Source organism: Orussus abietinus, unplaced genomic scaffold, assembly GCF_000612105.2.
Source record: "Orussus abietinus isolate OABI.00-Male unplaced genomic scaffold, Oabi_2.0 scaffold80, whole genome shotgun sequence".
NCBI lineage: Eukaryota > Metazoa > Arthropoda > Insecta > Hymenoptera > Orussidae > Orussus > Orussus abietinus.
In genome coordinates, this window is record NW_019394321.1 from 333,301 (window position 1) to 349,006 (window position 15,706).

The following is a 15,706-nucleotide window of genomic DNA, read 5'->3' on the forward strand; positions in this document are numbered from 1 at the left end:
ACCGGTAATATTTCTATAGTTTAAACGAGAACACCGGAGAGTACAGTAGTCGAGTCGTACTTTATTGATACATAAACCGAGTGCCCTAAACGGACATCCCAGAAAGGACTTACGTAAGACGTTAGAGGGTAATTCGTTATAACACGATAAAGTATACCGTGTTGACTCGACGTAAAAAATAATACGCTTGTAGATTAACCGAAAGAGCACTCATCGATGATGTCGATTCGTATTTACACATCTTTTACAATACTGCTTACAACGGTTCCGACGCGACAAAGCCCGCGAGTCCTTTCGAAATCCGAAACAAAAAGTGACACTATGAACAGGGACCTTTCGAAGAAGTCACTCGATTTATTTCCTACATCTTGGAATTACAGTTAACTACAATATTATCACATGACGAGACGTTTGATTTGGTATTTCAAATTTTATTCGAAGATTCGTACATCGACGGAGACCGGTCCATTTTCGATATTGAACTTTTATTTACCGTTGTCGTATTGAACTTTATTCTATCGCTTCAGGGGAAACTAGAGCTTTAGGAAGTCAACGAGACGAAACCGTGTTTAATTATACTTATCGTTAGTTAATAATATTTAAGTTCGATATGTGCATCTTTGCCATGCCTTGTCCGACGGAACGATTCGGTAAGAATCTAAGGGTTAGAGGTTTAAAGTAAATTTATCAAAGTAGAGCGGAACTCTCGTAACAAACTGTAAAGGTTATTAAATTACTTCTAGGAGCTCGATCGACTTCCTTGGAATTGACATTCGAATAACATTTGAAATATTCGATGGAAGCAAATTATTAAGTATCCGGTTATATTACTCCAAAAAATGGGTAAATACGGTTAAGGGGAACTTATTTACGAAACCTGCGGATACTTCGGTTTGGGGGATAATCGTCTACGATACGCCTAAATCTTTTTTTCTTTATAATATATACATAGACAAAAAAGGTACGGACTCTACGATTTCATCCGTTTATCTCCCTTCAAATAATTTCACTTCATTTAGACAGTTGTTTCGGAAACCTCCTGCTGTTATAAATATTTATCTCTACTGGCTAGACGGTACAAATCTAAATGCTACAAAAAATAATATTTTATAGACTTTAACGTTACTCTATAATATATATCGGAGAATCGCCACCGTTAACAATCTTCATAGGGCAATGGTCAAATAAAAGGTACCGTTCCGAACGACCGGTGAACCAAATGTTTACGTTTTAAGATACGAACGTCCGAAAAAACCAAAGAAACTCCCCGAAACGATTACCTAATGTCTGTACTTATCGCAATCATTCGAGTAATGGGTGAGAAACTAAAGTAATCATCGCTTTTATGATTAAGGAATCTTAAGGATTGCGTCCTACTTTCTATGTTTTATCAAATTTCAGATTTTTACCAATATACCAATAACGATGCTTATAAAGTGGAATCGAGTCGAATTTAAATTAATTATATCTAACTTCTAAGACTGACTATTTGTACCAATATTTAAGTTTACACACATTAAGTACCGCGCAATGTTTCTACCTCGAGGTGGATTCCACGGTCAGTACTCGACTATATAAAAATTTTGGCAGTTTGATCATTCGGTATACCTACCGTTCCTGCAAAGTTAGATATACCTTTTAGGATCAAAGATACGTTAACGTTCCAGCGGGATAAAAGACGAGTCTAAATATTTGCGCGAGCGTGAGCACTTATTACAAGTCTTGGCGAATTGTAAATATGGCAAGAAACCGAGCCAATCGTTTTCGCTCCTGGTTAAGATTCACCGTTCGATGAAATCTCAAGGACAGGAACGTAATCCGATGTTTAAGGTTTAGCTTCGGGACGAATTTTAGTTGCGAGTAAAGTCGAGGAGGGAATTTCCAAAACGTACCGAGTGGAGCATCGCATTTTGGTAAAAAAAGAGACGTCCAGTCCCTCCGGCGTCAAAAACACTAGGAGAGGGTATTTTAACCACTTCTTAACGCGTTCGGTCTTCTAGGGTTATTTTAGAATTTTTGGAAGCTCGTAAAAATGTTTGTAAAAATTCATAGACTTTTCCCTTATACATCAACCAAACGTTTCTAGACTTTAAAGTAGTATCGTAGTCCCTCTGTCTAGAAAATATTGGCAAGGCGTGTTCGATGAACTCAAACCCCATAAAGTACGCTCTGGAAAATTTCAGTTGTATAGCAATAAAGTTCCTGACCGTTTTAGCCTTCGTCTACCCAACGAACACCGAGACAGGGTCGTTGGTTCCTAAAAAAAGTAACAACGGTGCCGAAATGTCTACATACTGGACGAATCACGAGTGCACTAATATACCCAATTTCTCTCTCTCTACACCCTTTATCCGACGTAAATCATAACGAAAGGAATACGTTAATACGATAAACTAATCGTCACGAGAGACCGATGCAACTCCTTAACCGACGACGCCACTCTCCGTCGTCTAAATTCTTTGACGGTTGTCTCACAATATATTCTCTTCGAGGATGGTAACCAGCAGCAACCGTTATCTAGTTAATATCTCTGAATTCTGACTTTGTATATCTTGATTGAGGGTGTCTCCTTGCCCGTTTTGCGCCTGGAATCTCATCGGTTTGATGCACTTGAGCTTCGTAGTGCCCCCGTACTTGAAGTTAACTTCGCTGCAGTTATCGAGCGGATGCACAGTTCCCATAACACTGGTTACGTTATCGCTGCACGTGTCTTCCAACTTCGTCGTGGGAATCTTCTTAACGGAACCCAGCTCGTACGACGATTTCGACGGTTTCAGCTTAATCTTAGCATTCGACAACGGCAACGAAATTGATTTTTCCAAACCGATCGTGTCGATTTTAAGATTAGCCTCGCTTTGAGGTCGGGTCTCGTTGGCGGTATTGACCGTATCGGTTATCCGAATGTCAATGTTTACAGTTTTCTGATCGTTTTCATCGTTACCGCGAATGCCAAATTTTTCTTCGCCGGATTCACCGGATTCGCCGGATTCGCTTCTGATCGCAGCCATTTGCGCGCGTTGCTGGCGAATGTGATTATGCGAATTGGCAAAGAAAGACGACACCTTCTCAAGTCGAGCACCAAGATTGGGCTGACTCAAGGTGGACTTTAGTGGATAAGGTGCATCCGTCAGATTGTTGCCACTCTTTAAGAACCTCTGGGACTCTCTGCCGGTTGAACTGCTTTTTATCGGTTCGTACTTGTTGTTGTTATCTTCGATCACTTTCAAAGGATACGCCTTGCCGATACTGTTGGATCGCTTCTCCGCGGTGCTCAGTTGGGCCACTATTCTACGCACGTCCCCTGGAATCTCTATGTCGGTTCGAGTATCTACCAATTGCTGGATAAAGGCTCCCAATGTCGTGACGGTCACCAAGAGACTTCGGTTCTGCGACTCCAATTTGTGGACGTTGGAACCTTGCATGGATCGGGTCGTTTCGAGACTGTGTAAGTTGCTCATGGCAATCTGAAAGTTTATTATATTAAACGTAGTAAACGTTTCGATGCTTCGGGGATACCGAATGTTAAATGTAGCTCCATCGCTTACTTCGAGCTGTTCGCTGAGATGTGCGTTTTGCTGGGCGAGCTGCTTGTTAAGTAACTCAAGTTTCTCCATGTTCTCTATCTGTGGTTTCACGGAAAGCATTTCTTCCTGTAATACGTGGTACTCCACTCTGTACTCGTTCAACTGTTTACCCATCTCCGTGTCCGGATAGAACACCCTCTTCATCACTCTATCTAAAATATTCTTATCCACGGCTGGCACTCGAACCTGAAACCCAGTTATTTATTAAATACTCTCCCCCCGTAATAAATTCATTTTTTGTAAAAGAAATAATTAATACGTACCTTAAGATACTCCATGATTTCCTCAAAACTATCGCAACAAATTAAACGATCCTGATGTTCCTCCAGTAAGGCCATAGCTACGCGAAAGATCACTTCCGAGCTTTCGAGGAAAAGTAAATCTGTGAAAAATAAAATAGAGTATAGGTTAAAAAGTATAACATTAGATAAAATGCATATTATTAATAAGATATACGTTATATAGGACTCACCGAATACTTTAGTTACAAATCCCAGAGGGAACTGACTGGCGAACAAAGTCAGCAACCAGGGGGCCGCGTACAACGTAGGCGACACTTCGTGTTTGTCAAAGTGATCGTAAATAGTCGGCAATCGGTCGTGAAGAAGTCTCGACAACTGGTACAGATGCAACTGAAGTGCAGCCATGTCCGGGAGATACAACTTCCTCAAACCTCTCTCGAACATCAAGTGCCTCAGCAGGAAGAACGCCTGATCCTCTGCCATCTGATAAAATGAAAATCTTAGAAACGGAAAAACCTCCCCTCCGTATCCGACTACCGTTCGATTAAAAATCAAATTACGTGTAGAAGGAGCACTCCAGCCACGAAGCTGAGTCCTTGACAATATCCAACTTCGTGGTCGAGAAGAGAATAGGCCTTTAATAGATTAAAAAGAGCTAGTTGTCCAGGTCCCAATGGCGAGCTGAAATACGGATGATTCGGAAACGTCCTTCCCAAATCAATGAGAATTGCGTGTTGCTGCGACGTCAATTGCTTCAGCAACAAGTCATAGGGCACGTTGTAATTCGGGAAGTTCCTCGTATCCATCGGAGGCTGCTTTAGACAAAATTGCTCGGCCAAGAATTGCCAGACTTCGCCGCGTTTGCCTCTAGGAACACCTGAAGAAGGGAAGATAAAAATGCATGAAATTCCCTAGCAATGCCACCTGCGTACAAAATGGTTGTCACGGAGGTTCCCGATCTTGTACCTTGTTTTATAGCTTGCAGCAGCATCTGGTTGTCGCATTTTGTGGAGATCCTGGACTCTTTGCTGACCAGAAGATCCCAAACTTCGATCAGCTCTCTCGCGCAACTACTTAACTCGTCGTATTCTAATTTAATTCTCTTCACGGTCGCTTCTTCCTGGCGCACTGCAACGATTAATTCACGTTGAAGGTGGAGAAAAGTTGGACCCAAAGTGTTGCCTAAGTTGCACGAGAGCGTACCTCTAAGTCGAGCATTTTCTTTCTCCATCCGAATGAGAATGAGCTGCTGATTGATCGCCTTCTTCCAGAGCGCCCTCAATTCTTCTTTAGTCCGGCGAGCGGCCGGTGCTTGGCTTTTCTTATTCGCGTTGCTACCCACGGAACCGTCGCTCTCCTTGTTCTCTTTATCCTTACCAGGAGTTACGACACGATTTAGAATCGCTTGTCTCCACGATCCGCTGGATTGTAGTCGACTGCTCTCGTCCACTACCGTGGGAGACGTTTTCGGGGAATTGCCCACTTTTAAAAAGCTAAATCATAAGACAAAATTACGTAACTCATGTATAACGCATCGGCAGGTTATTTTATGTCCTTCGGACTAGAAGGACGAAGAAAATATCAATTATTAAGTACAATTTGTTGTTTGGAAAGGTTTTTTAAATTCACAACCCCGGAAATTATAAAATTTCGAAATTTCCTGCCCTGTACAGGATCCCAGGGAGGTCCCATTCAAAAGGTAACGATCTCTCTTAAATCAGCGACACGAATTAAGGGGGACGTCTTTTTCTGATTTTTGATACCTACTCGTTAAGCTTCGAATCCAGTGACAATTATTTCTTTGCCAACGAATAAATAAATGAACGAGTTAACGAACGGTGTTATAGAAAAGTATCACGTGTCCTACACTATACACTCACATGTCCATCATGGGACTCTTTGGTCCAGTGTTAACGGTCAGCTGCTGCTCCGGAGAGACTCTCAAGGATTTCGGTCTTCCGGCCTCCGAAGGACCATCGACTATCGAAGAAGGTCCCGAACTTACAGGACTCTGACTTCCGTTTCTTTGATTCATAGAATTCGAGTCGCGCAATTGCGGACCCAAGCCGAAATCATCTCTCGACCCCTTCCTTTTCATGAGGTTGTCGAAGCTGTTCGTCAAAGAACGCTTCGCCTTCATGAAAATTGTACTTCCCACTCCCACGCTTAAATACTGATTGAGAAACTCGCTCCTGGAACAGTACCATTCGGTTCGGAAAAAAGTTTTATAAACGAGATCAGGTTTTATGTAGGAAAATAGAGGTGGTTTTCGAAACGATGGGTCTCTCGAAAGAAAAACAGAATTCTATAAATTGTCACCTGTTCTCCGCCGTGTCGTGGACGTGTCTCGCCTGTTTCGCCTCGCAATGTGCCCGGAGGAGCATCACGAGGAATTGATTCTGCTCCCGCAAACTGGTAACGGTGCCGGAACCCCCCGCTGCTTCCGCTCCTTTGTACTTGGTAACGACGATCTCCTGCTCGTCTTCCGGTAGCATCTCCAGCCGAGAGAATATTATACTTTGAGTCTTCCTGTCATTTTGTCCTGGAATGAAAAGACCATGACCGGGCGTTACTTCTTCGAATACCTCTTCGACGCGAGTTCAAGGTACCTTCGATCTCCTGGCACAATTTGTTGTACCAAACCATGGGACAGTGATCGCAGGAGAACACCGGGTGATGCCTCTCTCTCCTCGAATTGTCGCACGCGACGAATGCTTGCTTAATCGCTGTTTCACAGAAATAATTGCACGTCGAATTAATTGAAAATGGCAGATCAAGAAACTCGTCCTAGCAACGTTTACGTACCTCCGACTAGATCATCGGCAACGGATTCGGACTGGCACTTGAAGACGTAGCCGACGTAGTACTCGACCCCAGCCTCTCTGCAGACGAAGCCGAAGTGTTCCGGATTTTGTATGCCCTGGACGCAGCTCGCCACATCCTTGAGCTGTTTATGAAGCAGCACTTGTTTCTTATCGGGACTGATCAGCCTTAGATCCTGCCGACCGACCTGAGATGCGAAAAAATCATTAACGCGTCCCGTTAACCGGTTGTTTCCTAAACTCGAGCAAAGCGGAATTACCTGAAACAGCATTGTACGATTGTGCTCGTAGCCGCCCTTCGAGTCTCTCCTGTCTATCGTTACGCTGCCGGTAGACGAGGCCCGGTTCCTCATCACGTCGGGCAACGGCATACCGGAGTTATCGTTTCTCTTTGGCACTTGATTACCTTCCTGACCGTCGTTTTCGAAATTGTTGTTCGCAGGCGGGATGGCCTCGACGGAACCTCCTATGGCCGTTGCGGACCCCAGGGGACTAGTTGCGGACAAAACGTTGCTTCCCGACAAGTTCTCCATACTTCCCAGCTCGCTGGCGCTCGAATCCTGGAAAAAAAGAAATTAATATTTAATATGGGATGAAAGTGGCGGCTGAGGAATCGATCGTTTACGAAAATTTTCGTCAAGCCGGATGCACCGAATCGTTTCAAATTTTACCTCACGGATACGAAGGCCTCACCCATAGAATTTCATTTTTGATATCGTCTAAAATGAATTGTTTGTAAAAAAAAAATTAAAATGGAAGTTTCATGGGTGTTAGGACAATTAAACGATTGATTTCTAAGATGCCACTTTCGCAACACGCTTAAGAAAAGCGATGCAAATGAAAATGTCGATACGACCCGACCGCGGGGCAAAACGAGGGCCTTAATCGAGGCTTCTCGGGTGACACTCGGGAGGAATGTCGGAAAACCGATCTACCCACCATGCTGTCTCTCCTGTTACCAGCGGAGGAACTCGACTTCATGGTGGCGTGTTTCTGCAGTCGTTGACACTCCGCGAGCAGATTGTTCGCCGAGGATTTGGACTTCTCCAGCCCGTGGGCCCGGATCTTCGTGAGGGCATTGTCGATGAACGACTCGGGTACTTTTTGGTAATTCACTTTGATTTTCCCGACGTACAGCACCTAGGAATACAAGAAAGAATCATCCTGGAACGAGACTCAATTTTCGAGTTCGCCCTCGCCACCGTTTTTTTTTTTCTTTTTTTTTAACGAAGCTAGAGCATTTTGGAACGAACAATAAGTAGCAACGATTCCTGAACAAAAAACGAAGCGACAAAAGTGAAAGCGTCATTTTTTGCATAATTTAGGTGGAGGGATATTCCGGATATATACGGTCAATAATAACAGGGAAAAATGAATATAAATAATAATTAACCGGAAGAGAATATAATAAAATACGTGTTTCACTTTACCTTACACCTAATTTCTTAACAGGCGAGCGCTTACGTTACCGCGACGCGAGAAATTTCGCTGAAAAAATGTTTGCGGGTTCGTTATCGCGTTTTTTTCCCCAGGAATCGCGCTCATTTTGTAAGGGCCCGTGCTTCTCTCTATTTAGAAACACTTGCCTCGAAGAAATGGGACGAACTGGGAGATATGTCAGCGCCTATTGTCGTCAGAGTAGCTGCGCTGCTGTAAGACCTTTGAGGAAGGTCTTTATCCCTCTCGAGTTTGGAAGCCGAGGCCTGCTCCTTCATCGCGTTGAACAGTTCTTGAACCTGAAAACAAACGAAAACGCGGTCTTGAGCACCCCGCAAAGTCGCTCCTTCGCTGAAAACGTCGAAAAACAACGTCGACCCAATTTGCGAGAACGAGGTCTCCTAGACGAGCCTTGCCCGATCCAACGAGGATAAATGTCGCTTCGAAAAATGATCGACTTGCACTTTGTCCTTGACAAATCGGACAGTTCATTTGACCGATCAATTGGCATTGCCTGGACTTCAATTTAAAGTGCACCCAAGAATTGCATAGTGCATTCGAATCGTAGATGAAGTGGCATAGTTCAATCGCGTTGTTGTTCGCGATCGCGTAAACTCGTGACTACCGTCTTTGGACAGAAATAGAATTCAGCGATTGAGTCCTCAAAAGTCCTACGATCCTAAAAACTCTCCTTATATTTTGTCATAAACGCAATTGTTCAAGTCTAAGACGAATTAACACGCCTACCTACAATTAGTGACGTAAAGGTACGTCTACAACTTTTAAATATTTTTTATCGTTATTAAATACCGACGTATATCGCGATTTAATAACATTCAACGATTGCAGGTTGGACAAGCTTGCTCTCTTGTAGACCATACCCTGACTTATGTGTCATGCGTCAAAATATTAATTATGAGTCGGTAAACAATGGGAGGGTGTTTTCAACCGAACGATGCTCCACTCGTTCGATCGGACTTTTTTAACATTGCAAACTTTTATTCCGCATCGGCATCGGGGAATTACGTGAAAATTGGTAAATAAATAGATATTGATGATCGGCTTCGACCTAATCGGAAATATTTTATTCATTTGGATCAATGAAACTTTTTTCTGAGGGTATCGGTGCTACCGCACCGATCGACGAGTATCGTTATACCGATATTTGAGGATCAAACCGCGACGTTTCCCGTATCGATCGCGATATCGATCGCCAAATGGCCATCGATCTTTAATACGATCGATAAATAACACCCTATAAAGCCATCTTTTCACCGCGTGACTTAACCACTCGCGACCGAGAATATCCGATACCGCATAAACCTCAATTGAATCGTCCATTCGTACATGTCGTACCACAAGGGTCGTATCACTGCATTCCCGATGCATTCCCGGTGACACGTTCGAGTCTTCCCGTGAAATCGACTTACAAGTAAAATCGATATCGAGTCGAGGCGTACACAAAAGTTACGATCAGAAGTCGACTCGATATCTCGGAAAAATATAAGGCCTGAAAAAATTCAAGTGTTCCCTATTTGACGAATCTCGTAAAAAATGAAAAAAAAAAAATCAGGCAAATGAATCCGTAGACGAAGCACGCGCAAAAGTAATTCGGACACGCATTGCCATTCAAAATGGTGAATAGTTCCCAGCCTTGACAACGAATGGGAGATCGGGGAACCGCCTTTCCCCTACGCGAGACGCAATTTACCGTTCCCGGGACCGAGAACGGTGTGCGGACACGAGCGACAGTTAAATGGCATTATAATATATAGGATTGTTCCCGATGTCGGGCCATACGAGCGGTAACGACCCGTCTATGAAGTAGTTCGTTCAACTCGAGGCATTATTTGTCCCACGGCCTCTCCTTGAAACCAGAGACGCCCTCCGTCTGATTTTCTCGTGACGACCCGACCGTGACGACGGTGACGAACGATTTTTAACCGAATTTTCAGAATTTCTCCGGGTGTCAAAAATGGAACGCGGGAAAAATGACGGAGTAAACCGCAAGGTGAAAAATTGATTTAAAAATCGTATAATTTGTTAGTTCTTTTAATTTTATTTCATGGTTTATCTCGGGGATGAAAGGAGGTTTTCCTTCGGGGCTTTTGGTCGCACGTTATCTCGGGGAAAATACGGACTCGTTCCAGACCCACCGTTAATGGCGGGCATACTTGACACCTCGCTTATCTCGTCTCCTGCCCGCGTCTCTCGAAAACACTTTGCGACACCCAAAGTGCTCGGGTAAATTTCCAGCGCTAATTGTACTCGATTCAATTCCAAGGTCGACGAGCGAAACGGCGATTAAGGATTTCCGAAAGAGATTAGTTTCGGTTCACGAGGAACGGCGCGACCCCTCGGCAAGAAGGAAAATTCATAAACTTGCATTCATGGACTTGGAAATTCTTGGAGCACCTTTAACGCGTACCAGGGGGAGTCCTGAATACCCGAGATAACAAAGGAACTATTTCCCCGTGAGAAAAATCCAGACGAACTTTTCCATCCCACCAACCTTGACGTATGCCGGAAACTTTTGCGAGTGGACGTCAAAGAAACTTTTTGAAAAATCCTGCCTCCAGACTTAAATTCCGATTCACATCGAGAAAGGCCAAAAGCGAACGAGCGTCCCAGATACGATATAAATTGCTTTTTTAATAAAATCGCGTAAACCTCGACTGTACGTAACTCGGATCAGCGAGGAATAATTCAATTTTTCAATTAAAACTGCTCTGGAATAAATGTGCGGTTTATCCTCCAGACTCTTTATTCGGTCGGATTAAATTCGATTATGCCGGAGGTATAAACGTTCGTAATAGAAATTCGTAGGAAAAGTCTCCGATTACAAATAAAATGTATTAGTATCGCAAAGATGTCGGGCTGTAGAATAAAATGTATCGGGAAGTCGTCGCAAAAATTTCGGGATGTTCGGAGGCAATTAGGCGAGGTAACTCTCCTCGAGGACGGAAAATTAATTCGAGATCGTATTTAATCGATCGATTCGACGCTCGCGGCTGCCTCGTAATTTTAATCGGCCGATTACGCGTCATTATTCTTTGCCTCTCGTTTTTGTCGTCTCTTTTTCTCCCTCGACATTATATTCATGGTAATAACTTCGATCTCGCGGTGTACTTGGCCGTGTTCTTCCGTTGCAGCTTTTTGTCTTTTTCAAGGAAACGGTGGGTGTTCCAGAGAAACGATTTTCTCGGAGCGAACGATGGCTTTTGAACGATCATTAAAAATGACAAAAACCAATAATAAATGACGATAATTTTTTTTTTCATTGAAGGAATAAAGTCACCAGTTTTGATGGCGACTCGGTAATCGAACGTTTAAATACCCATCCACGTACAATTGCAACTTAAATATCGGTGCAACGACCTCGGGACATCCTATGATGTATCGTGCACGTCGAGCTATTTAAATACCCTCGTAATTAGACGATCGTTAGATGGGCTTCTTTCGGTGAGATGCCTCGAGAGTATTCCTACACTAAGAAGAAATGTTCATTATACCGGAGAAATATTTCGTTAATTCAAAGAATAATTATTTGCTTCGGATAAATTCGAATGAATCGAATGCGACGTCTCTTCTAAATGATGGCAATTTCCTTGCGTCTATTTGAGCCAAATAATTATTCTTTGAATTAATAAAATATATCTTTGGTTCAATGAACGTTTCTTTTCGCGGGGTAAGATCGCACGGTTAAAATATCCCTACGAAAATTTGACACCCGAGGGGGTATTCGATAAGTATTCCCACTAATACAGGATAATATGGAAATAATGCAGGAGGCATATATCGATGCCATTTAAAATTCATCGCGCTTTGTGCTTCCCGAGCAACAAGAAACCTGATCTTTTCGTTTCACTTCGCGCACGCAATATGGAGATGTGCCCCGCAGAAAGGAGCACGTGTTATTAAAGGCCGTGCATGACCTCCTTGAAACGTTTCTCGTGCACTTTTTTTTGGACGTTTCCGCGAGGCATGTTTTGCAATTGCGGTAATAAGTCAGGATCTCGCTGCCGCACTTTCGAAAAATCTCCTGCTTACGATGAATTAGGAAATATTCTATTTTAACCGCGAAATTTCCGTTTCGAATGCGAAATGTCTACCGTTAAATGAATTCCCGAAGACTGATTCGCGAGGGCAGTAATCTTCGATTCTCACGCCTCGCGACCGAAGAAAAGAGTCGATTTACCTAGAGATGAATTACTTTTCGACCCACCGTCACGTCAGCGATATCAATGCACGGTTGAAACACACAAACGATCAATAAACAATTTCGATTTCGCAAGGAAACGTGCTCGGAGCGTGTCCGATGGCCGGCCATGGACCAAAATATCTTCTTCGAGCCGACCTCGCTCGAGCCGTTTTCTCCTTCCCTCGCTAATATCTCGCGTCCTGCTCTGGCTTTCAAAACACAATGATTCATCCTGAAAACAATCCCCCATGAAATGGTGCCCGATTAAAATCGTATCGTCGCCTAAACGGAAAAGAACGTATCGCCGCTCTTTTTTACATTTGTGACTGAATTGCGTTTCCGAGTTTAGAAAAAAAAATTAAAAAAAAAGGAAAATCGCAGCAAAATTGCGGGATTACGAAAAGTAGCTCGACGGTTATGTAAGATCTTGCATCATCGCGCCGTTTTCCCGTAAACTTTGCGGGGGGCCTTTTCGCTCCTCGAGGAGGTTTCTTGCAAATCGGCGGCCGAGTGTGCGGAAAAAGTTAACGACGACGGATTATACCGTCCGCTAAGCCCGACTGCAGCTTCTTCGGGCTGACTTTCGACTTTTCCTGCAACGAGTTGCAGCTCCACGCCAATATTCCCGAAAGATAAGATTTTGGTACGACATCGTATAGTTAGACCGCATGAAAATAAAAAATGTTTAACGGGGCATCGATCATCGGCGACGGAACGCGTTTTAACGGACTTCCTTCCCCCTTTTCACCCTTCCTATTTCGCCACTCCCATGTCTCGTGAAACCATCGTCTCGATTTTTATCGGCAGTCAATAACTGGGAGAGATTCTCACCCAGTTGCTGACACAGAAAGAGTATCATTAGCTGACGGGGCTTCCTCGATCCAATTACGAGTCGAGCCTTTCATCGTTATATGGCGGTCGGCGAGGAAGTCCACGTGCGTGCACCATTTTTTGTAATCCCCTTTTATTTTTTTTCTACCCTCCCCGATGCACCGCCAATTCGTTGACACGCTTCGACGTTTCCCCGACGACCGAGGGAATTAATCCCGAGGGACGTTTTGAGGGAGAAAATGATAGAAAAAGGGAAAACGAGACCCCGATAAACCTCCCGACTCATCGGCGCACTACCGAGCCTTGACATGAATTTTGTGTGATAAAATGCAATGTTTATGATCGCATACGACCGAGTTATGGCTGCCTGCATAGGTGCCTGCAGTCAATGGCGAAGTATCGATGCCTCCTCTGGAAACGGTGAAATTGTAAAAGTCAAGTTGCAATTTTTACGTATTTGGCGTCCAGCGGGAGTGACCTCCGTCGCCATTTTTGGGAAACGTTGCGTTACATGTTTAATTAGGTAATTAAATAATTTAAACAAATTTTCGCCTCGATTAGGAGGTTTAGGAAATTTTGTTGAATTTCATCGAGCGTAAAAATATCTCAAAATTGTCCGAAGATTTGAAATAGGTTTAGGGAACATTTCCTTGGCTTTGCACAATTTGAGACTTCGGCGGATGATAAACGATGCCGGAAGCCTTTTCCCCTTGGTCTCGTAATTTCCCCGAGAGTTTTGACGAGTTACGCTGCCGATCCCATCGAAGAATTTCCTCGGGTCTCAAAGTTTAACGATCGAACGGGGTGGCAGATTCCGTAGAATATCTGCGGTCTCAAAGTCTGATGATCGTACACGCTGGTTGATTCCGGGAGGAACGACACAGCCTGCGTTGCGGATTATTACGACTTTGACGACTCGATTTCGCGGAGCCGCCCACTCGGTCGCGTATTGGATTTCAAAAGGGAATCATCCGGACGTATCCCAGCCGAGGCTAGCGATACATCCGACAAATTGATAACTCACCCCCAGGGGACCTTTCCGTACGAGACGTCATTTTTATTTGGAACGTACGGAGGACAAATATCCAGATATATACTTATCGATTCCTGGCTAGGCTAGGTACTAGTTGCCAATGAATCGATAAATCAGCTGAAATGGGCTTTCTTTCTTTCCTTCTTTCTTTCTTTCGAGTGAGAAAAAAAATGGAAAAAATGGAAAATATTAGACGACGATCAATTGATACGAGACAAATAGGAGACGGTCTCGTACGAATCCGGTCACCCAACGAGGGCTGGCACGAACATTGGATTCTTTGGCAGCCACGAATACGAAATTAGACCAGCGTTTCTGCGATTTATTACGGCCGCTCCCTCGGCTTTGTTTGTTGTCGCGGAGCCCGAGTCGCCCTCGAACAAAAGTAAAACTACTTTCCACAAAATTGTCACGATCTGCAGAAATTTGAAAAAAGTGTACAGGTAGAATCTGCTTACCGATGGCCTTTTATTCAGAGTACTGGCGTCGCTATAAGACGTGATCGTCACGTACGGACTGGATGCCGCGATCGGTACGGTCATCATCTTGACCGCTCTCCGTAGCTCCCTCTCGAGAAATATTTCCCAAAAGTCGACTCCCCTCAAATTCTCAAAAAACTACCCCTCGACGAGGAACGCGAAATCTCTAAGGCAAACGTCATTCCTCGAAGAACGTCTCCTTCGGAAACTCGAAGATCCTTCAGGATATCGAGTTGCTCCAGGTACGGTCCATCGGAACGGACAGGTTAAAACCTCGATTCCCGCTCCACAGATTTTCTTCAGAATTTTACGCCCCGGTGGGAAAATTATTTTAACACAATTTTAATATCATTTTCCCTGTTAAGGGAGCAATCAACCTCTTCCCGTTTCACTCGAGTCGTTCGATTATTGCACTTTCCGCTGGATCTTATCCGTGATATCGGACGCCGATTGTTATCGACCGTATTGTAACGAATCGAGAGGTTTGTAAGCTCTCCTAGAGTTTCAAGTATAACACCACGTTCCTGTCCACAGGATGATTCGAAAGTCCAAGAAGCAAAATCGTGAAATTAATTCGTAAAAATATTTTTAAATATTAAAAAATTTACAAAATTCTCTTCTCCATTTCCTTCTCTCCTCTTCCTTTACTAAACGCGATATTTCCGCAAAGAATAATAATCTCCTTTGATTTTGTTTTCTTTTTTATTTGAATTTCAAGCTCAAGGGAGTTGTCCGTCCAATCTCCGCGACCCTTGAAAATAAATTCAAGGCCCCTCGATAAATATACTTGGTCACCGATAGGGGTTAACGGAGAAGACTCGCGACCGATTACACTTCTCGAGATCAACTGAGGAGTCCGCAAGCTGCCCAGAGCTTAGCCTCGTATCCCCCCGTCAAAACGAGCGTCGTGACGTCCTCTGACGTCGGCAGCCTGCCTACCCGGACGAGTACCTAAACGAGCGCAATAACGAATGCACGGGCGCGAATTTCGATTATTCGCGATCGCAGAAAAATTCCAGGAGATCCGGGCGAAAGCTTAATGCGCGTCTACGGTGGTATGATAAAGCCCGATCAAGG

General features: G+C 43.9%; 1 protein-coding gene across 4 annotated transcripts in view; it reads right to left on the reverse strand.

Annotated features, from left to right (window-relative positions):
- Window positions 1-41: 41 nt before the first annotated feature.
- The window catches only part of LOC105694503 (TBC1 domain family member 4), a 29,842-nt gene continuing 14,177 nt past the window's right edge, over window positions 42-15,706 (reverse strand). For 2 of the 4 annotated variants that reach the window (XM_023431774.1, XM_012415232.2), the window contains 14 exons: window positions 8,235-8,384; window positions 7,588-7,788; window positions 6,909-7,208; window positions 6,632-6,836; window positions 6,436-6,552; window positions 6,146-6,368; window positions 5,707-6,018; window positions 5,030-5,319; window positions 4,793-4,954; window positions 4,387-4,703; window positions 4,057-4,309; window positions 3,848-3,966; window positions 3,546-3,770; window positions 42-3,464 (listed from right to left, as the gene is read on the reverse strand). In XM_023431774.1, the coding sequence (XP_023287542.1) occupies window positions 2,514-3,464; window positions 3,546-3,770; window positions 3,848-3,966; window positions 4,057-4,309; window positions 4,387-4,703; window positions 4,793-4,954; window positions 5,030-5,319; window positions 5,707-6,018; window positions 6,146-6,368; window positions 6,436-6,552; window positions 6,632-6,836; window positions 6,909-7,208; window positions 7,588-7,788; window positions 8,235-8,384 (3,825 nt within the window). In that variant the 3' untranslated portion in view covers window positions 42-2,513. Of the gene's footprint in view, window positions 3,465-3,545; window positions 3,771-3,847; window positions 3,967-4,056; window positions 4,310-4,386; window positions 4,704-4,792; window positions 4,955-5,029; window positions 5,320-5,706; window positions 6,019-6,145; window positions 6,369-6,435; window positions 6,553-6,631; window positions 6,837-6,908; window positions 7,209-7,587; window positions 7,789-8,234; window positions 8,385-14,608; window positions 15,485-15,706 lie in introns of those variants that run through there. The other 2 variants (XM_012415231.2, XM_012415230.2) reach the window with 2 other exon arrangements.